At 37.1% G+C, this 22,722-nt stretch overlaps 2 protein-coding genes across 2 annotated transcripts; both read left to right on the plus strand.

Moving 5' to 3' along the window:
- The first annotated feature begins 5,950 nt into the window (after positions 1–5,950).
- LOC128506360 (C-type mannose receptor 2-like) lies at positions 5,951–14,856 on the plus strand. Its single transcript, XM_053476779.1, has 5 exons — positions 5,951–6,209; positions 6,363–6,701; positions 6,891–7,253; positions 13,982–14,078; positions 14,757–14,856. The coding sequence occupies exons 1-5, from the start codon at positions 5,951–5,953 to the stop codon at positions 14,854–14,856; spliced, it is 1,158 nt and encodes a 385-aa protein (XP_053332754.1).
- A 4,137-nt stretch (positions 14,857–18,993) lies between these two features.
- LOC128506361 (macrophage mannose receptor 1-like) lies at positions 18,994–20,316 on the plus strand. Its single transcript, XM_053476780.1, has 3 exons — positions 18,994–19,252; positions 19,418–19,762; positions 19,949–20,316. The coding sequence occupies exons 1-3, from the start codon at positions 18,994–18,996 to the stop codon at positions 20,314–20,316; spliced, it is 972 nt and encodes a 323-aa protein (XP_053332755.1).
- The last annotated feature ends 2,406 nt before the right edge of the window (positions 20,317–22,722 follow it).

Here is a 22,722-nt window from a genome sequence, read left to right on the forward strand (position 1 = left end):
ATAATTGAGGCAGTACTGTAGGCATCTAGAGGCAGTAGGCATCAAGTAAGTCAACCAAGAGGTATAAACCTGACTATATAAACTTGACTTTCCATCCCATCGCAGATTACGGCAATTATTTCATGTTTCAAGCCTGTCAACTTCAGACCACTAGCATTGGAATGATGGGTTGTATTAAACTACATTTCTATATGTACAGTAGCCTAGGGTGGCTATCCCATAGACGGTGCAAATTTTGGAATTAAACTTTAAATGTACTTTAAAATAATTGTATTAATGTACACTTTCCAAAAATATATAATTGGTTAATATACCTTAAGTGAAAGGTTGGTCTAATTTCCAAAGTATACTTATTTAAACTTTGTTCACTGTCATAAAGCTACACTTGCACAAACTGCAGCAGCGTTATAAGTCTGCAACTATTCCAGCCAACCAGACACTAGAATCAGTGCAACACCAGCCAATCACTAGCACTTACAGTATCTTAGGGGTGAATGATGAAACGCAACACTTTTCTCAGTATCAAAAACAAACGGAAACAGGAAGTAACATAAAAAGTTAAACCAATCGCATGAGTCTTTATTCATCAAACACTAATCATTTCCCAACACATTTAAGACTCCTATCATGGTTTGGTTAAAGCGACTCCCAGAAAGTGTTAAAATTTCTACTTTAGGCATGCTAAGCTCTGGAACACATGCTAAATGCTAATATTAATGTATTTTATTTATGTAGGACCTAACTGAAACTAACTAGTGCTCTACATATTTAAAATAATAAACACGGAAAAAGGAAAAAGAAAAAGACAGCCAGGATAAAGGGCCTACTGAAAATTGAAGTGAATAAATGAATAGATGTGCAAGTGTAACCAGATGCTAAATATAAAATGTTCCTAGGTATCATTCCTGATACAGCATGCAGATAAACATCTTAGCCAGTAGCCTCATACAAAACATCTCCTGTTTTTATTTCCCTGCACACTACTAATACAGACGGCTTTTATGAAAGTGCTAATCAGCCCTGTACACTGAACTGACCTGTAGTGAACTATAGATCAGTTTTTAAGTTCATGTGCAGGCAGAGCTGGGTGGAGCCATCAGGACAGAAGTAAAAGAAGAGGACAGTGAAATAAAGGTACATACGAGACGAAGGAATAAACAGGAATGCATTAAGAGAACAAAACACAGAAAGCAACAAACATTTAGGTAGGATTTACATTTACTTATCAAAAAATATATATATTGAACTAAACTATTTATGCTGGGTGTCTGGGATTTACAACATTACCAGAAATGTCAATTTTTGTTGTACAGTATTTGTGTATTTGTGTGCGTTGTTGATTATCCGTATTGCAAATTGCAATACGAAATTTTATAAAAGTATGCACATGGCTGTGAACGATCATTTCCTGAATCTACAGCAATACAAATTCATTACAACCTCTGGTGAGCTCAGTAGAGGATGGTAACTGCTGACTACAGCCTCTATTGGGCTCGGTATGAAGTCTGACATGTTCCTTACCTTTGTTATTGTTGGGAGAAAATTTGATGCATAATTTTTTTTTTCTTTTGGGGAAGGATTTTCTCAGATTTTTTCCTCATTTAGTCGTCTCCAATTCCTCCCTGTTACTAGGGGGCTCCCATATTAAGGCTACTACTACCAGTCAGTCACTGAGGGAGAGGGAGGACAATGCACACACTCGGAGGACAATGCTAGCCACTCCTTCTGCTTGGGTAAGCTGACAGACACCCATAATTAGCTGTAGAGCCTTGATTGTGTGAGAGCACTAAGTGCCTCCTATCCCACCCTGCTGAGGGATCTCGGCCAATCAGCTCTCTCTGTGCCCTCGGGAGCATCACCCGAGAATCAAACTCGTGATCTCCAGGGTAAGCACTTTACCACTGCACCACTTTGGGGCCCTGATGCATCAAACGACACAAGTTCCGTTATCTAGTCGTTATTTTTATCAGTTTTTATCGCCTCCTTACCTGTCCTGCAGCATTTGCCAGTCAAAAATTCTCAAAATAAATGTAGATGGAAGTAAGGAAAATAGTGATTAAACACGATTGAAAGATATATCACGTTAAAGTCTGATGCATAATAGAAATGTTTTAATCTGTCTAATTTGATCATTTCTGTTAATTTCATAATAAAGTCTAACAACAAATTTACTATTTAATTTGTATTCCTACAATATATGTGGCATAGCTACCAACTTTTCAGAAAAGCTTGAAGTAAGATTTTGAAAATTAGGGCATTGTTTTGCTTGTGTGTGTGTGTGTGTGTGTGTGTGTGTGTGTGTGTGGCTTGTGATGGATTGGCACCCTCTCCAGGGTGTACCCAGCCTCATGCCCTAAGTCTCCTAGGATAGGACCCAAGACCCCGCAACCCTGAATACAGGATAAAGCGGTATAGACGATGAGTGAGTGAGTGGTTGAGTGAGCATTACTACTACTAATAATAATAATGATGAATGGAGAAGTACAGTCAAAGGAGGATCATTATTGATACAAAAGTGGGATTGTGCTGCATGGATAATTGTGAATCCCTCTGTCTCATGTGAAATTCAAATCAAATTCAAATTTTATTTGTCACGTACACAGTCATACACAGTATGCTATGCAGTGAAATGCTTTTTCGACTGCCAGTGACCTTAAAATAAAAGCTTAAACATAAGAAATAAATATGAATAAAGGAAATATGTTAGAAAATAAAGTTAACTGGTAAAATATACTGTACAAGTAAAAAGAAAGATATATTGCAATAAAAGAAATATGGTAAAAAATTAAATTAACTAGTAAAATATACTGTGCAAAGTAAAATAAAATAAAAAATACTGTACAACAGAAATGAAGCAATGACTGAGTTGTGCAATTATGCATAAAGTGACTTCTTAGAGTGTCTTATTATTAAAGTGATTTGTGCAGTGGTCCATAAATGAAAGTATAAGTATATAGTGCAAAAGTGTGCATGAATGTGTCCATAGTGTCCATGAATGCCCAGTCAGTGTTGGATGTAAAAAAGATGATATTAGTGCTGTGTTGGGTGGTTGAGAGACCTTATGGCCTGTGGGAAGAAGCTCCTCCTCAGTCTCTCTGTGTTGGCCTTCAGGGAGAGGAATCGCTTCCCAGACCGCAACAGAGAGAACAGTACATTGTTGGGGTGGCTGAGGTCCTTCACCATCTTCCTGGCCTTAGTCCAGCACCGTTTACTGTAGATCGAATGCAGGTCAGGGAGCTCGGTGCGGATGGTTCATTCAGCTGAATGCACCACCCTCTGTAGAGCTCGTCTATCCTGCATGGTGCTGTTCCGGAACCAGGTCGTGATGTTTCCCGTCAGGACGCGCTCTATGGTACATGAGTAGAAATTCCAGAGCACCTTGGAGGGCAGTCTAAAGTCTCTGAAGCGTCTGAGGTGGTAGAGACGCTGCCAGGCCTTTTTCACCATGGTGTTGATGTGACAGGACCTTGACAGGTCCTGCGTAATGTGAACACCTAGGTATCGAAAGCTGTCCACTCTCTCCACTGGGCTGCTGTTAATGACTGGGGTCTGGTAGGTCCTCACCTGCTTTGTACAAAAGTCCACAATCAGCTTGTTTGTCTTGCTGACGTTTAGGAGAAGATTGTTCCTCTAGCACCATTTCTCCAGATTTCCAATCTCCTCTAGGTAGGCCGACTCATCGTTGTTCGTGATCAGGCCCACCACAACAGTGTCGTCAGCGAACTTGATGACGGCAGTGTAGTTGGTAGTGGCCACGTAGTCAAATGTGTACAAAGAGTACAGCAGGGGGCTCAGAACACAGCCCTTAGGGGGCTCCAGTGCTGAGAGTAATGGAGGTTGAGACATGTCCGCCCATCCTTACTGCCTGTGGTCTGCCAGTTAGGAAGTTGGAGATACACTGACACATAGATGACCAGGTACCCAGGTGCTCCAGCTTGGTGGTGAGTGTGGATGGAATTATGGTATTAAATGCAGAGCTGTAGTCGATGAAAAACATTTTCACATAATTCCCCCTTCGAGTGTCCAGGTGAGTAAGAGATGTATGGAAGAGATGTGAGATTACATCGTCCGTGGAACGGTTTGGACGGTATGCAAACTGTAGTGGGTCGAGTTTGTCCGGTAGTGAAGAAATGATGAAGTCTCTGACCAGGCGTTCAAAGCACTTCATCACTACTGAGGTGAGGGCTACAGGGCGATAATCGTTGAGGGAAGCAGGATGAGGTTTCTTCGGGACAGGAACAATGATGGACTCTTTGAAGCATGTGGGGATCACCGACTGAGATAAAGAGATGTTGAATATCGGTATTTAGTCTTTAAGTGTCTTATGAATATTAAAAGTGTCACATGATTAAACTCAATGCAGATATTTTAATGTCACTGTAAATACTGACATGTATAAAGTTTAAAAGTGTTTAAAGACACTTTAAATAATAATCAATATTAAATATTGTTACAGCAGGTGCATGCAGCTTTTTTCGTATTAGTCTGTAGCATCGTTGCAATTTAGCTTCTTTTGCTTCTTTGCGCTATTGAAACATTAATGTTGTTATTGCCTCATGTCAAATTGCGCTGTAGATTTATTTTCATATCCATTTGAATTCATTCGTTAACGACTACGGGTCACTCTGCTTGAAAAATTAACTGAACTTGTTACGAGCACTACAAATTCAGAGCTGATTTTAAATCAGGATATTTCGGGAGAGGTCGGTAGCAAATTCAGCTTAGTGTAACTGGGTTATTAAGAATGAAAGGGAAAATTGGGAGTTATTTTTGGCACTGTTATGATTATGACCTGACTGGAGGTTATTTATGGTAATTTGTTCCTTAAATATTTCAATAACAAATTTGTGACATCACCGCGCCTAGTGTCATCCAGCCATTCTATAAACACATGAAGCATTTTAGGTCAAGACAGGATTGTAAATTGAAATCCATATCTCATGCTTATCAGAATCCCTTGTCCTTTTTATTTTATTTTAATTTTTTTATTTATTAATTTTTTTTTAAATTAGGGCTTCTTATAAAACTAAGTGCATTACTGTGTTTCTGCACCATAATTACAAGACTACTTCTTCCTGGCTCAGAGCTCCGGTCAGGACTATATTGGGGATGTGTCTGTAATTCCAGCCAAGTTCCTTTAAAGTGGAAGTGGTGTTAGTGAATGATTGTGTGTACAGTTCCCACAGACAGATTCACCCGTTCTACACGTCACTCACAGGTTATCTGTCAATTCTGAAGGATGTTTCATTCCTTAAATATTCACAGGAATGACTGCTGTGGGCTCTGAGCCAACTTGGCCAGGATCTTCATTCACAGATTTACAGCCTTCTTTAAAATGTTTTTCCTTTTTTTTTATTTTATTTTTTTACTGCGGCTAAGAAGCTCATCACTGTACTGTGGTTAAAGTCTCGTGTGAAAAACTTTTTCCTGGCTTCATTCATTAGAAAGTCCTAGTTTAAACAACCCTATTGTAAAATACCTTGACCGGAAAAATGGAAGTCTGAACACATCACTGTACAATGAAAAAATTTTTTCCTTAAAATAATGTATAATCATATCTGTATGGTTTGTTTGCTTTTTTTTCCTTCACAGAAATGGATCCAAAAGGATTTTTTATATTTTTACTTTATTCAGGTCAGTTTGTAGCCACAATAAGTCTTAAGTAAATGTGTTTTTATGGATGATTCCTTGGGTGATCAGATACTTGTGCATTAAGCTGTTAAACCATGAGTCATTTTTTTGTTTTGCTTGCGGTCATGTTTTGAGACATTATGTCTGTTCTGCTATAATATAATGTTTACTGAATCTCTTTGTACTGCTTGTCACATTAGTCTGTGGTACAGAGACATATATTCCTCATCGCTATCACTTTGTGAATGAGAATAAAACCTGGAGTGAAGCTCAGACTTACTGCAGACAGAAATACACTGATCTCGCCTCCATCAACAACATGGAAGAGATGATGAAGCTGAATAACACACTGAAGATGGAAACTGTAAACCAAGCTTGGATCGGTCTACAGAGAGGAAACACTGGGAGATGGCAGTGGTCTCTAGCAGACCAAACTTTCTACAGAGATGGAGACACTCACAGAAACTGGAGTAGTGGAGAGGAAAGCAACACGAATGAGTTCTGTGCTGACATAGCGAAGAGTGGTTTATGGTATAGCTGTACATGTAACTTGACATTGCCTTTTGTGTGTTATGAAGGTAAGAACTTTGTAAGTAATATGCAACAATAACTGTTTTACAATTATGAAAATAAGGACCTGTGTGGAAAATTCACTGAATTGTTATTGATGCTCTATTAATGACAGGAATCTAATTGAATTATATATTAGATATTTATGATCATTTTTTCAGAAAATAACACACAGAGTAATTATTACATAATAAATAATGAGACGAAGACCTGGCGTGATGCTCAGACCTACTGCAGAAAGAACTACATCGACCTGGTCAGTGTGAGGAACCAAACTGAAGATGAGAAGATCAGAAATATAATTCAAAATTTCCCTAATGTTTGGATTGGTCTGTTTTTTGATCGCTGGAAGTGGTCAGATCAGAGTAATTCCTCATTCAGATACTGGAGCTCTAACAAACCCAGTGGAGGTTTGAACTGTACTGCAGTGAAAGTGTCTGGGCAACACTACTGGAGTGACGTGGTCTGTACAGAAAACCTCCCGTTCATCTGCCATGAGAGTGAGTTACACTACACATATTCAGCATGTATATTTATTACTTAGTTCATGTGATAAGTTGACATTTTATTTGTGTTTTTATGTTTTGTATTTTTTAAATATCTTATCTGATATATAACAGTGACTGCAGAATTTTATTGTAGATATTATATACTGTTAAAAAAACGACTTTATGTGCTTTTATTTCCAGACAAACTTGTATTGATCAAGCAGAGTCTGACCTGGAAAGAAGCTCTGAGATACTGCAGGAACAATCATTATGACCTGGTCTCAGTGCTCACTCAGGAGATGCAGCTCTGGGTGAAGGAAGTGGCTCGAAACGCCTCCACTGAACACGTGTGGCTCGGCCTGCGTCACACCTGCACTCTGGGCTTCTGGTACTGGGTGACTGGGGAGACGATCTGCTTCCAGGACTGGGCCCCGGGGAACGGGACAGGGTTTGAAGACTGCAGGGATGAGGAGAGAACCGGAGCAGTTCAGTCTAGAGGAGAGCAGCAGTGGATCAGCCTGCCTCAGAGCAACACACTCAACTTCATCTGCTCTAAATATGAAGGTTAGTCAGTGTGTGTTTGGGTTTATGATATGTTTTTAACAATTATATTTGATATTCTTTATGTTTTAAACCAGACAGAAATAAAGGTAAGGTTTTATTAAATTCTGTCTAGTCGGTTTTGCATGCGGCTGTAATAAAATCACGCTGGATATAGAGAATTTTTTTCTGAGGCTGGTTTAAGGTTCTCCAATGTATGAAATGTAAAGATTTAAATGAAAGAGCGAGTTCTGACCAATATACAGACATAACCTTTTATTCATATGAATAAACATTTTTAATTCACTCTATACAAATGTTTTTTTTTATTTCAAATGTTTATTGTTTAATTATTTTTCTTATTTCCTGTATTTTCACTTATGCAAGCTGTACGCACTATGTAATATATTTTTCTTTGTTTATAGAAATATGTTTAAGGTAAAGAAGATGAAATGTACTACTTTCTCTCATACTGTATGTTCCTCTCTGTTTAATGTACACATTATCTAGGATAGTTAAAGTGTTTGCTGCTTTATAATATTTTAGTTGCACACAAATCCATATAGACCATATAATCCATACATCCTGTATAACATATAAAGTTATAATTACAAAATCTGTATAACACCTTAATGTATATGTTAGAGCTCATACGTAATATCTTCATAACACATAAATGCAAAACCTATTATTCACATAAAAGACATTCTTTCTTTAAAAATAGCATGAATAGATTACGAAATAAAAGTATAGTTTGGTGGTCTATTTATACATTCATATTTATAGCGATTTGACATTTAAAACATTTATTTATAATGTGTAAATAATTTATACATATTATATGAACTGCAATGATTATTGGACCTATTTTCATCCATAAAATGTATGATTTGACTGTATTAATTTGTTTTGTGCTCTTTTTCCAGAATACTATATTATAATTCTGGTGAAGATTTTGATTTTATAATAAAGACATTCTGTGTTTTACATTCCAATTGCTTTTATTATTATTATGATGATGATGATGATGTTGTTCTTAATAATAATAATAATAATAATAATAATATAATTAATGATAATAATAATAATAATAATAATAATAATATATTAATATATAAATTTAGGTCATGCAGTTGGTCTTTTGCATTTGAGCACAAATACAGTTTATTTACTCTTAAAATGCAACCACGGGGGGGCGCAATCCAGTGTCTTCTTGTGCCAGTCCCAAGTCTGGATAAATGCAGAGGGTTGTGTCAGGAAGGGCATCCGACGTAAAACATTTGCCAAATCAATGATGCGAATCAAGAATATAATTCCCATACCGGATCGGTCGTGGCCCGGGTTAACAACGACCGCCACTGGTGCTGTTGACCTACAGGGTGCTGGTGGAAATTGGGCTACTGTTGGTCGAAGAAGGAGAGGAGGAAGGCGTGTTCGAAAGCAGAGAGAGAAGAGGAAAGGCAAGAGTTTAGGAGTGATAGTAGGGACTTTGAATGTTGGGACCATGACAGGGAAGGGAAGAGAGTTAGTTGATATGATGCAGAGAAGGAAGGTGGATATACTGTGTGTCCAGGAGACCAGGTGGAAAGGTAGCAAGGCTAGAAGCTTAGGATCAGGGTTCAAATTGTTTTACCATGGTGTGGATAGGAAAAGAAATGGAGTAGGAGTTATCCTAAAAGAGGAGTTTGTAAGGAATGTTCTAGAGGTGAAGAGAGTATCAGATAGGGTGATGAGTCTGAAGCTGGAAATTGAAGGGATAATGTTCAATGTTGTTAGTGGTTATGCCCCACAGGTAGGATGTGAGTTAGAAGAGAAGGAGAAATTCTGGAGTGAGTTAGATGAAGTGATGCATAGCATCCCCAGAGGTGAAAGAGTGGTGATTGGTGCAGACTTTAATGGACATGTTGGGGAAGGGAACAGAGGTGATGAAAATGTGATGGGCAGGTTTGGTCTTCAGGACAGGAATGTAGAAGGACAGATGGTGGTGGACTTTGCAAAGAGGATGGAAATGGCAGTAATAAATACTTTCTTCCAGAAGAGGCAGGAACATAGGGTGACATATAAGAGTGGAGGCAGAAGCACTCAGGTCGACTACATCTTGTGTCGACGTTGTAACCTGAAAGAGATCAGTGACTGCAAAGTGTTGGTAGGGGAGAGTGTAGCCAGACAACATAGAATGGTAGTTTGTAAAATAACCCTGGTGGTGAGGAAGGCGAAGAGGACAAAGGCAGAGCAGAGGACAAAGTGGTGGAAGCTGAGAAAGGAAGAATGTTGTGAAGTCTTTAGGGAGGAGTTGAGACAGGCTATGGGTGGTCAGGAGGGGCTTTCAGTTGACTGGACAACTACAGCCAATGTGATCAGGGAGACAGGTAGGAGGGTACTTGGTGTATCATCAGGTAAGGGGAAAGTGGACAAGGAGACTTGGTGGTGGAATGAGGAAGTCCAGGAGTGTATACAGGGAAAAAGGCTAGCTAAGAAGAAGTGGGACACTGAGAGGACTGAAGAGAGTAGACAGGAGTACAGGGAGATGCAGAGTAAGGTGAAGGTAGAGGTGGCAAAGGCCAAACAAAGAGCATATGAGGACTTGTATGCTAGGCTAGACAGTAAGGAGGGAGAGGGGGATCTGTACAGGTTGGCAAGGCAGAGAGATAGAGATGGGAAGGATGTGCAGCAGGTTAGAGTGATTAAAGATAGAAATGGAAATGTACTAACAGATGCCAGGAGGGTGATGGGAAGATGGAAGGAGTACTTTAAGGAGTTGATGAATGAGGAAAACGAAAGAGAACAAAGAGTAGAAGAGGTGACTGTTGTGGAACAGGAAGTAGCAAATATTGGTAGAAGTGAGGTGAGAAGGGCGTTGAAGAGGATGAAGAGTGGAAAGGCTGTTGGTCCTGATGACATACCTGTGGAGGTATGGAAGTGCTTAGGAGAGGTGGCAGTAGAGTTTTTGACAAGTTTGTTTAACAAGATCTTGGAGAGTGAGAGGATTCCAGAGGAATGGAGGAGAAGTGTATTGGTGCCAATTTTTAAGAACAAGGGAGATGTGCAAAGCTGTGGCAATTATAGAGGTATAAAGCTAATGAGCCAGACAATGAAACTGTGGGAAAGAGTAGTGGAAGCTAGGTTAAGGGCAGAGGTGAGCATTTGTGAGCAGCAATATGGTTTTATGCCTAGAAAGAGTACGTCAGATGCAGTATTTGCTTTGAGGAAGCTGGCGGAGAAGTACAGAGAAGGTAACAGGGAGTTGCATTGTGTCTTTTTAGATTTAGAGAAAGCGTATGACAGGGTGCCAAGAGAGGAGCTGTGGTATTGTATGAGGAAATCTGGAGTGGCAGAGAAGTATGTTAGAGTGGTGCGGGACATGTATGAGAGCTGTAAGACAGTGGTAAGATGTGCTGTAGGTGTGACAGAAGAGTTCAAGGTGGAGGTGGGTCTGCATCAAGGATCGGCTCTAAGCCCCTTTTTGTTTGCTCTGGTGATGGACAGGATGACAGATGAGGTAAGACAGGAGTCCCCATGGACTATGATGTTTGCAGATGACATTGTGCTCTGTAGCGAGAGCAGGGAACAGGTGGAGGAAAATTTGGAGAGGTGGAGGTATGCTCTGGAAAGCAGAGGAATGAAGGTTAGCCGCAGTAAGACGGAATACATGTGTGTAAATGAGAGGGTTCCAGGAGGATCGGTGAGGCTACAGGGAGCAGAGGTAAAGAAGGTGCAGGATTTTAAGTACTTAGGGTCAACGGTCCAGAGCAACGGAGAGTGTGGAAAGGAGGTGAAGAGGCGGGTACAGGCAGGTTGGAATGGGTGGAGAAAAGTGTCAGGTGTGTTGTGCGATAAAAGAGTATCAGCGGGAATGAAAGGAAAGGTGTACAGGACAGTGGTGAGACCAGCGATGCTCTACGGCTTAGAGACAGTAAAGGCACTGAAGAAAAGACAAGAGGCAGAGTTGGAGGTAGCAGAGCTGAAGATGTTGAGGTTCTCTTTGGGAGTGACAAGGATGGATAGAATTAAGAATGAGTTTATCAGAGGGACAACCCACATTAGATGTTTTGGAGATAAAGTCAGAGAGGCCAGATTGAGGTGGTTTGGACATGTTCAGAGGAGAGATTGTGAATATATCGGTAGAAGGATGCTGAGGTTGGAACTGCCAGGCAGGAGGTCTAGAGGAAGACCAAAGAGGAGATTTATGGATGCAGTGAGAGAGGACATGAAGTTAGTTGGTGTAAGAAAAGAGGATGCAGAGGATAGGGTTAGATGGAGGCAAATGATTCGCTGTGGCGACCCCTGAAAGGGAACAGCCGAAAGACAAAGAAGAAGAAGACAGTTTATTTACTCTTAAGGCAGTGTTGATCCTCTATAATGGGAAAAAGATCTTTTACACCTTTTGCAAGTTACTTTTATAATTATGCTGTGGTACTGTATAGCTGTGTAACTTTGGTACTTGTGTCATTTTACAATCACTGAAAGTGCTATGACATCACAGCCGATATTGGTGATAATCACATGGTTTCTCTTTTAACAGTAAAGGTGATTTTTATTTAACTAAATTTTAAATGTAGTCATTGTATAACAGTGTCTTTATTTATAGCAGATAACAGATAGTAGTTCTTCTTACACTCAGACTATTTTTACATTTCAGCCAAATGAATTAGGTACCTAAAAATTCCTTGATAGTCATGGCACATTGCATAACACAGTAAAAACTGGTGTGTGTGTGTGTGTGTGTGTGTGTGTGTGTGTGTGTGTGTGTGTGTGTGCGTGCGCGTGTGCATCTTTTACTGAATGTAGAAAGTCATGTATCTTAAGGGTGAATGATTATGAATCCTTTTCTCAGCATCATGAAAACAGAAACAGCAAGTAATATAAGAAGTTAAACCAAGCACATTATTTTGTATTGTTACACCCCGGTCTACTGTAGGTTGGGCCTTAACAGGAATGAAAACAAAAGGTGAATAAGCAAATCCCCAAAAGGTGGCTGTGAGCTTCAGAAGCCGACAAGGCCAAAACAATAAACAAAATTCCCCTTACCCAGTAACAAAGTGAAACACCTAACCTGCACCAAAAATAAAGAAACAGAAATACAAACTAACCACAAACAAAGAAAAAACAACAGTGCAAACAAAGGCATCAACTCCTTACTAAGCCACTAAATAAAGAATTTAATACAAATACTGTATATACAAAAGTATTTACAATCCAAAACAACAAAACTAAGAGATGCAAACACAAAAGCATGGTCAAAACAAGCAAAAAGGCCATACACGGAATAGGCGAACAGAAATTAAGCGTAGTCAGGGACGTAGCAAGGGGGTCATACACAGAATAACATTTAGAATCAATCATGGGATAAACAGTAAGCAATGCAAGGTCTGTAGCACTGTGGTCTAAAGGCTTTAAGTACTGTAGGCCTCTAGGTCTCCTGTAGGACCAATCATCTGGGAGGAGGCGGGACCAACAGAGGACAGGCAGAGCAGCAACCAATAGATTTCAGGCAATGGCACACTGAAGAGGGTGGGACCTGAAACAATAAGGGAAGACACACCCTATCCCACCACCAGCAGAGACAAAGCAAGAATAACCAGATACACAAAAAAAACAAACTAATCCAATATCGTAACAGTATTTTGAATCAAAAACTGATTATTTCCCGCCCAATTAAGGTTTTGGGTGAAGCGACCCCCAGCATATGTAAAAACCACTTGCGGTAGGTCTGCTAAGCTCAAAATTCGGTTTCCATGCTAAATGCTAATACTGTATATTTCGTTTATGTAGCACCTTACCTTCTGAACATTGCTTCACATATTTAAAATAATGGGTCACTCTGGAAAATGGTGGAGTCACTTAGTTTTACTGAGAGAAAAATCATTTAAATTAACATAAAAACTCACATTACTTGTTCTTGTACTTTCAAACATGAAATAGGAAATGTCACCATAACCACACATGAAAGTGGACCCATATTTTATTTTTTCATGAAATAAATCTGATATTTTATAAGTTATTGATGTTATTGAGTAAGTCAAACCTTAATTGGTTAAAATTAATAATATGAAATAAAAATCAGTCACCCTAAACTATGTCATTGGTGTTATTATCATTTTTTATTTTTTTGGTAAATTTATTGTTTAAATAAATTTGTACATTTGAAATTGTTCCCGAGACAGAGGTCAATAGAGGAAGAGCACTGGACAAATGCCAAAGGGAAAATGTAAGTCATGTAAGATGTCAATTTTTTATTATTTATTTTTCTTATTTAAATTTTATGCTAAGCTTTTAACTGTGTCATTGGTGTTACTTATTTTATAATTATAACTGTCAAAAATCAGACATAATTAATTAATTGATTTTGACATAATTGAACATTATGGTTTACACATGGATGCCATTTTGTAAATAATGTGAGGGCAGGCTAATAGCCAGTGCTACTTTATGTTGGACAGCTTCGTGCACAAAGAACGAAAGAAAAACACAGCATGCATTTTTCACCTTGGACATCTCCAGTGTGGACAGGGAAGTGCTGGAGTGCCCTAACTTACCAGGCCTAGACATGGATAATCAGCTACCATCTCACTGTTGTCCATGGTCTATAAAAGGGCCATGGAGGCCCAGTCTGTTGAGTAGGTTCTTTCATTATAAGATCTCACAGTGGTTTCCTTTATCTAGAGAACTCAGGGAAGACTTTGCCGCCGAGATAACAGCTTTCATAAAGCCTGCTACAGTGCCCTGACCCAACCGAACTCTGTTCCGCTCAGCTCGGCCCGCCAGCACCCCTCGGCTGACCGCGAACCAGGCAGGTCACTCCACGACTGACTTTACCATCCGGACATCACGCCTGTTCCAGGGAGTCCAGTCACGTTGCTAGTGCACAGCCCCTAGGGTAGGGTTACAATCACGCCCCACAGTATAGACCCACCCCTGACGCTGATTGACAGGTTTCCGTGTAATGCTTTGGAAATTCAAATGCAATTTATTTTATTTTATTTTTTTAGAATTGCGACTGCGTTTGAGTTTCTGCAGGCTACATACGCAACACAGAGACAGTGAAAAAGCAGATGTGGTAATTGCTTTTGCTATTTAAATGTGACAAGCTCATAACTTAAGACATGGGAAATGCAACTGCAAATGGACTTTCCTTTCTTTATTTTAAATTTGGCAGTCAGTGTTCGTTCGCGAAAGCGAAAAACGAATCAGTAATGCAAAATTTGTTCATTTGGCTTGTTTGCTAATGCTCATCTACAAGTGTTATATCGGTTAACTTATCTGTATGAAAAGCGAATGAGTTTAAATTTAAAACATCACTCCAAACATGTAGTTACTCCTGAGAATGACAAGGTAAAACCCTTGAAAATATAAAACCCTTTTGAATATGAAACACTGCATAGCTTTAAAACATCATTAGAATTCCAGAAAACAGTGTTTTACACTCTGGTGGTATATAGCCTTATTTATATGTTTTACTTTTTATCATAACGAGATTTTCAGTGAAAATATTTGTTTTTATATGATTCTCTTGTTCTCTTTAACCAGAGCTCTGCTGTGGAGGATTGGGGTCAGAGGGGTGACGGCTGGCACTTCGGAGCTACTGGAGGAGCGTGAACTAGCTGTTGGAGAGAACTGTAGTCTTTGAGGGTCTGGGTGACAGTGCAACAGCTTTAGGAGTGATGTTTGGTCAGGCCTGTGTTCTAAACATTAAATTCCAAAAGGACTGGGCAAACACCTATGAAGCCATCTGAACGATTATTATTGGACTCTGAGAGACACGCTTCCCTCCGATTCACATGTTGAGAAACATACTCTTGTTGCCAGACTCTTTTTTGTGTCTGGGGAAAAATAGTCCTCAAAAGTCACATCTTTTCTAAAGGTTACAAATCATTATGATGTTGTAATATAAAAGAATTAGTAAGATACTGATAAGCATCTGGTAGTCTCCAGGTATTTTATTGACCTTAAAGCAAAATAGAATGTGTATTCTCCTGTTTTATGAAGACCACTGTTTTAACTTTGACTAGTGTTGGAAGAATAAAGTTTTTTAAGTGATGTTTGTGTGTTTTAATTGTCAGAGTATTGTTAGGCCAATCTGTTTTTATAGAAAAATAAACTACATCAATGGGAGATGTAAGGAGACAACTTACCTTTCTGAAAAAAAAAATGTTGGACTAAGTCAACCCTAGAGAAAGCCCACAACTAATACTACTTAAGTTGACTTAAATACTTGAATTACAAGTTGAAAAAACCTAAGATTTTGAACTGGGTACACAGCGTGTCAACATTTTGTTCGGCCAGCAAAAAAAAAAAAAAAAATTTAAAAAGGTATGCAACGTTGAGATGCCGTTTTTTTTTTTTTTTTTTTTTTTTACAGTGTACCTGCTCATCATTGGTGTTTCATTGTTGTTATGTTTTTTACTCTGTTGTGATAGTTTGGATACATTTTTTTCACTAAGTAGATTTTTTTTTCTGTTGATTGATTATGCAATTAATTAATAATATTTTAGAGTTTATATCAAGTATGTTTTGTTCTAATATACTTTCACTGTTTTTCAAAAAGAAAAAAAATGAAAATTGTTATATTGTATATAATGAAAAAAAGTGAATATGGTGTTTTTTAAAACATGTAATTTAATTCAACAATATATAAATGATTAAGTAGTTTTTGGACTTTACTCTGCTTTTAACTAAATATCTAACTATAAAAGCCAAAAAAGTTTACAACTCTTCTCTGTAACTCATACACACATGTGCGTGGATTTTCACTGACTGTAACAAAACAGGACATTAATACTTACACGTATTAATAATATGATAAGTGCAATATTACTTCCCAATAAAACATGTAATACATACATACATATACTAGATTACTGTGCAACATTAACATGTAACATGTAATACATACATACATATACTAGATTACTGTGCAATACTTACGAATGCTCTTGGTTTATATTTTTTGGTACTTACTTATTGTTTTAAGACCTTTTTTGTGCTTATTATTATTATTTATTACCTTTATTACCTTTCTTTAGATAACAACTGTGAGCAACTGTAACCTAGCATAAGCAATTTTCCTTTGGGATTAATAAAGTTCTTTGAATCTTGAATCTTACAGTAAATATTGTAGTGAGAAAAAATATGTTTCAGTTCATTTGCTCTTACAGCAGTGTTGATCCACTATACCATGACACTCGCTGGAGAGACCTTTTACACCTTCTGCATATTATCTTTAAAATAATGCTATTTAATTAAAACAGTGGTATTGGACTTATTAATGTCGTTAAATTATGATATGTGTGTCATTCTACACTTACTAAATTATTATTATTATTATTATTATTATTTATTTTTATTTTTTTTTTGAGGAACGTGCTATGATGCCAAAGCTGATTTTGGAGGTTGTGGTTTCTTTTCTAACAGTAATTTAAAGTTTTATAAGCTGTATTGGGCAAAATTTTGTCAAATGTAGCATTAAAAACAAATATTATTTTATTATTATTTATTATATTTAACACTAGTTTTACACCAACCTATTTTAACAGTTACCTAATTTTCCTCAGTATTCAGTCTTAAAATAATCCGTGCGCGCGCATGTGTGTGTGTGTGTGTGTGTGTGTGTGTGTGTGTGTGTTTGTGTGTGTGTGTAAATTTAGAAAATACAAAATGTATCTTGAGGTTGAATGATGGGATGCATCTTTTTTTCTTACCATCATGAAAGGAAAACAGAAACAGGAAGTTAATTCAGTCACATGACTCTGAACGAAACATCAAACACTGATTTCAGTCCCACATCTGGGTTTGGTTAAGGGGACCACCAGAAAGTGTAAAAATACCTATTGTAGGCATAATAAGCTTTGGTATTCATGCTAAATGCTAATGCTAATGTATTTTATTTATTTAGGGCCTTACTCAACCTAAACAGAGCTTTACATATTCAAAATAATGCATGAGGAAGAAAGAAAAAAAAGACAGCCAGGGGGCTTACCGGGGATGGATCAATGGATATAAATCTTTAACCCCGGCTCCTGATACAGCATGCAGATACACATCTTAGCCTGTAGCCTCATGTAAAGCATCTCCTGTTTTCATGTAAATGCCAACCTACTAATACACTGGACTTACCTATTTTTATTTATTTATTTATTTTTTAATTCTTGTTTGTTTATAGGATTGTTTTTACCTTATTTTACTTATTTTAAGACGTAACTATCTGTGAATTTCCCCAAGGGGATGAATGAAGTATCTATTTACCTATATCTACGTGAACACTGAACTACCTGCAGGGAGTATAGATCACTTTTCAATTTTGCATGAAGGAAGAGCTGGGCGGAGCAATCAGGAGATAAATAAAAAAGGATGGTGAAATAAAGGTACATACGAAAAGAAGGAGCAAAGAGGCATACATTAGGAGCACGAAACACAAAAAGCAACAAACATTCAGGTAAGATTTACATTCACTCACCGAACAAAAAGATATTGACCTAACCTGTTATTATAGCTAACTGGATTTTGTTTCTGTATTTTCTGGGATTTACAACATTATCAAAAATTCTAATTTTCTTTAAACTTGTATAGGTTGTTTATTTTCTTAATTGCGAATTGCATATAGTGATGGATGAATCTTTATAAAAGTACATAAAACTATAAATAATTAAGGTTAGGAATGGGAGTTTTTTTAACTAATTACATAACAAATAAATATATTTAGTAATACATAATTTAAAAATAATAGAAGTGCACCAAACCATCAGTCTACTGGGGAAGTGGTTTAGCCATTTTTTTTGTCATAGCTAAATAATTAATTTAATTTGTCTTTCATTTGATTAAAAGAAAGTGCATTACTGTGTTCTCACATGATAATTGGAAGACTACTTCTTCCTGGTTAATCTTTCAACTGACCCCAACTAATCTTAATAAAGTTCAAGTCAAAGCAGAACTTTTTGTGTAAAATAACAAAACACAGTTCTGACCGCTTTTATTTTTCTATCCTTTCCTATAATGATGCATTTATTTCAGCGTTTCACTCGTGTTTGCAAACTATCAAGGTAAAGTGACAATAACTCCCAGCTGAGTTCCTGTAATGTGCAAGTAGTGTTGGTGAATAAATGTGTGTACAGTTTCCACAGACTGATGGGTCTCTTCTGCAAATTGCTGGCAAAATATCTATTTTTATTAGGCAACTAAGAGTCTTGTGACCATACTAAATTTATAGTACTGTTTTATTTTTCCTTTTTAAGTTTCACACCTTCATTCATCAGAAAGCCCTGGCATGACTTGAATGGCACTTGTAAAACAAGTGTCCTAGAAAAATGGTCCCTGGGTAGATCCCTGTGGAATACAACAAATTAATGCTAATGAAATAGTCTTTCATTTGTTTTTTTATATGTATAATAGAGTAAGTTTTATATTTTTTTCCTCCACAGAAATGGATCAGAAAGGAATTCTTATAATCTTGCTTTACTCAGGTCAGTGTGTGGCCACAATAAGTCTTAAGTTAATGTGTGTTTATAGATGATTTCTTATGATGATCAGATACTTGTGTATTAAGATGTTAAAACAGATCTCTCTTTAGAGTTTTGCATGTATTTATATTCTAAAACTTCTGCTTCAATGTAATGTTTTATTGAATCTCTTTGTACTGCTCGTCACATTAGTCTGTGGTACAGAGACATATATTCCTCATCGCTATCACTTTGTGAATGAGAATAAAACCTGGAGTGAAGCTCAGACTTACTGCAGACAGAAATACACTGATCTCGCCTCCATCAACAACATGGAAGAGATGATGAAGCTGAATAACACACTGAAGATGGAAACTGTAAACCAAGCTTGGATCGGTCTACAGAGAGGAGACACTGGGAGATGGCAGTGGTCTCTGGCAGACCAAACTTTCTACAAAGATGGAGACACTTACAGACACTGGGGTGGTGGGGAGGAACACAACCAGAATGAGTTCTGTGCTGACATAGCAAAGGATGGTTTATGGTATAGCTGTACATGTAACAACCAATTGCCTTTTGTGTGCTATGGAGGTAAGAACTTTGTTAGTAATATGCAACAAAAAACTATTTTACAATTATGAAAATAAGGACCTGTGTGGAAAATTTGTTGATTTTTTATTGATTTTAAATTGATGCTCGTTTAATTACAGGAATCTAATTAAATTATATATTAGATATTTATGACCCTTTTTTCAGAAAATAACACTCAGAGTAAATATTACATAATAAATAATGAGAAGAAAACCTGGCGTGATGCTCAGACCTACTGTAGAAATAAGTACATCGACCTGGTCAGTGTGAGGAACCAAACTGAGAATGAGAAGATCAGGAATATGATTCAAAATTCTTCTTCTCCTGGCTTGTGGATTGGTCTGTTTAAAGACTCCTGGAAGTGGTCAGATCGAAGTAATTACTCATTCAGTTACTGGAGCTCTAACAAACCCAGTGGAGGTTTGAACTGTACTGCAGTGAAAGTGTCTGATCAACTCTACTGGAGTGACGTGAACTGTACAGAAAACCTCCCGTTCATCTGCCATGAGAGTGAGTTACACTACACTTATTCAGCATGTATATTTATTACTTAGTTCATGTGATAAATTGACATTTATTTGTGTTTTTATATTTTGTATTTTTTAAATATCTTTCTGATATATAACAGTGACGGCAGAATTTCATTGTAGATCTTATATACTGTGAAGAAAAAGACATTTGTGCTTTTATTTCCAGATAAATTTGTATTGATCAAGCAGAATCTGACCTGGAAAGAAGCTCTGAGATACTGCAGGAACAATCATTATGACCTGGTCTCAGTGCTCACTCAGGAGATGCAGCTCTGGGTGAAGGAAGTGGCTCGAAACGCCTCCACTGAACATGTGTGGCTCGGCCTGCGTCACACCTGCGCTCTGGGCTTCTGGTACTGGGTGACTGGGGAGACGATCTGCTTCCAGGACTGGGCCCTGGGGAACGGGACAGGGTTCGAAAACTGTACAAATGAGGAGAGAACCGGAGCAGTTCAGTCTGGAGGAAAGCAGCAGTGGATCAGCCTGCCTCAGAGCAACAAACTCAACTTCATCTGTTCTAACTATGAAGATTAGTCAGTGTGTGTTTGGGTTTATGATATGTTTTTAACAATTATATTTGATATTCTTTATGTTTTAAACCAGACGGAAATGTTGGTACGGCAAAGGTTTCATTAAATTCTGTCTTGCCGGTTTTGCATGAGGCTGTAATAAAATTTGCTGGATATACAGAATTTTTTTCTGAGTCTGGTTTAAGGTTCTCCAATGTATGAAATGTAAAGATTTAAATGAAAGAGCGAGTTCTGACCAATATACAGACATAACCTTTTATTCATATGAATAAACATTTTTAATTCACTCTATACAAATGTTTTTTTTTTTAATTCCAAATGTTTATTGTTTAATTATTTTTCTTATTTCCTGTATTTTCACTTATACAAGCTGTACACACTATGCAATATATTTTTCTTTGTTTATAGAAATATGTTTAAGGTAAAGAAGATGAAATGTACTAATTTCTCTCATACTGTATGTTCCCCTCTGTTTAATGTACACATTATCTAGGATAGTTAAAGTGTTTGCTGCTTTATAATATCTTAGTTTATTTAGACATCCTGTATAACATATAAAGTTATAATTACAAAATCTGTATAACGCCTTAATGTATATGTTAGAGCTTATACGTAATATCTTTATAACACATAAATGCAAAACCTATTATTCACATAAAAGACATTCTTTCTTTAAAAATTGCATGAATAGATCACGAAATAAAAGTATAGTTTGGTGGTCTATTTATACATTCATATTTATAGCGATTTGACATTTAAAACATTTATTTATAATGTGTAAATAATTTATACATATTATATGAACTGCAATGATTATTGGACCTATTTTCGTCCATAAAATGTATGATTTGACTGTAATAATTTGTTTTGTGCTCTTTTGCCAGAATACTATATTATAATTCTGGTGAAGATTTTTGATTTTATAATAAAGACATTCTGTGTTTTACATTCCAATTGCTGTTATTATTATTATTATTATTATTATTATTATTATTATAATTATGATGATGATGATGATGATGATTATTATTATTATTAGCATTAGTTACAGGAAGTAACACAAGAATTTAAACCAATCACATTATTTTGTATTGTCACACCCCGGTCTACTGTAGGTTGGGCCATAACAGGAACAAAAAAAACAAAAGGTGAATAAGCAAATCCCCAAAAGGTGGCTGTGAGCTTCAGAAGCCGACATGGCCAAAACAATAAACAATATTCCCTCTACCTAGTACCAAAGTGAAACAACTAACCTGCACCAAAAATAAAGAAACAGAAATACAATTTTTTTTTCCTTACTCCCTAACTAACCACTAACTAGGAAAAAAAAAGGCCAAAAAAAGGCATCAACTCCTTACTAAGCCACTAAATCAAGAATTTAATACAAATACTGTATATACTAAAGTATTTACAATCCAAAACAAAAAAACTAAGAGAGGGCAAACACAAAAGCATGGTCAAAACAAGCAAAAAGGTCATACACGGAATAGGCGAACAAAAATTAAGTGTAGTCAGGGAAGTAGCAAGAAGGTCACATGCAGAATAACATTTAGAATCAATCATGAGATAAACAGTAAGCAATGCAAGGTCTGTAGCACTGTGGTCTAAAGGCCTTAAGTACTGTAGGCCTCTAGGTCTCCTGTAGGACCAATCATCTGGGAGGAGGCGGGACCAACAGAGGACAGGCAAAGCAGCAACCAATAGATTTCAGGCAATGGCACACTGAAGAGGGTGGGACCTGAACCAATAAGGGAAGACAAACCCTATCCCATTACCAGCAGAGACAAAGCAAGGATAACCAGATACACAAAAAAAAACAAACTAATCCAATATCGTAACAGTATTTTAAATTAAAAACTGATTATTTTCCGCCACATTAGGGTTTTGGGTGAAGCGACCCCCAGCATATGTAAAAACCACTTGCAGTAGGTCAGCTAAGCTCAAAATTCGGTTTCCATGCTAAATGCTAATACTGTATATTTCGGTTATGTAGCACCTTACCTTCTGAACAGTGCTTCACATATTTAAAATAATGGGTCACTCTGGAAAATGGTGGAGTCACTTAGTTTTACTAAGAGAAAAAAAAATTAACATAAAAACTCACATTACTTGTACTTGTACTTTCAAACACGAAATGGGAAATGTCACCATAACCACACATGAAAGTGGACCCATATTTTTTTTTCATCTAATAAATCTGATTCTCAATAACATCAATAATTTATAAAATAAGTCAAACATTAATTGGTTATAATTAAGAATATGAAATAAAAATCAGTCACCCTAAACTATGTCATTGGTGTTATCATTATTTTTTATTTTTTTGGATAAATTTATTGTTTAAATAAATTTGTACATTTGAAATTGTTCCCGAGACAGAGGTCAATAGAGGAAGAGCACTGAGCAAATG

Source organism: Clarias gariepinus, chromosome 18, assembly GCF_024256425.1.
Source record: "Clarias gariepinus isolate MV-2021 ecotype Netherlands chromosome 18, CGAR_prim_01v2, whole genome shotgun sequence".
NCBI lineage: Eukaryota > Metazoa > Chordata > Actinopteri > Siluriformes > Clariidae > Clarias > Clarias gariepinus.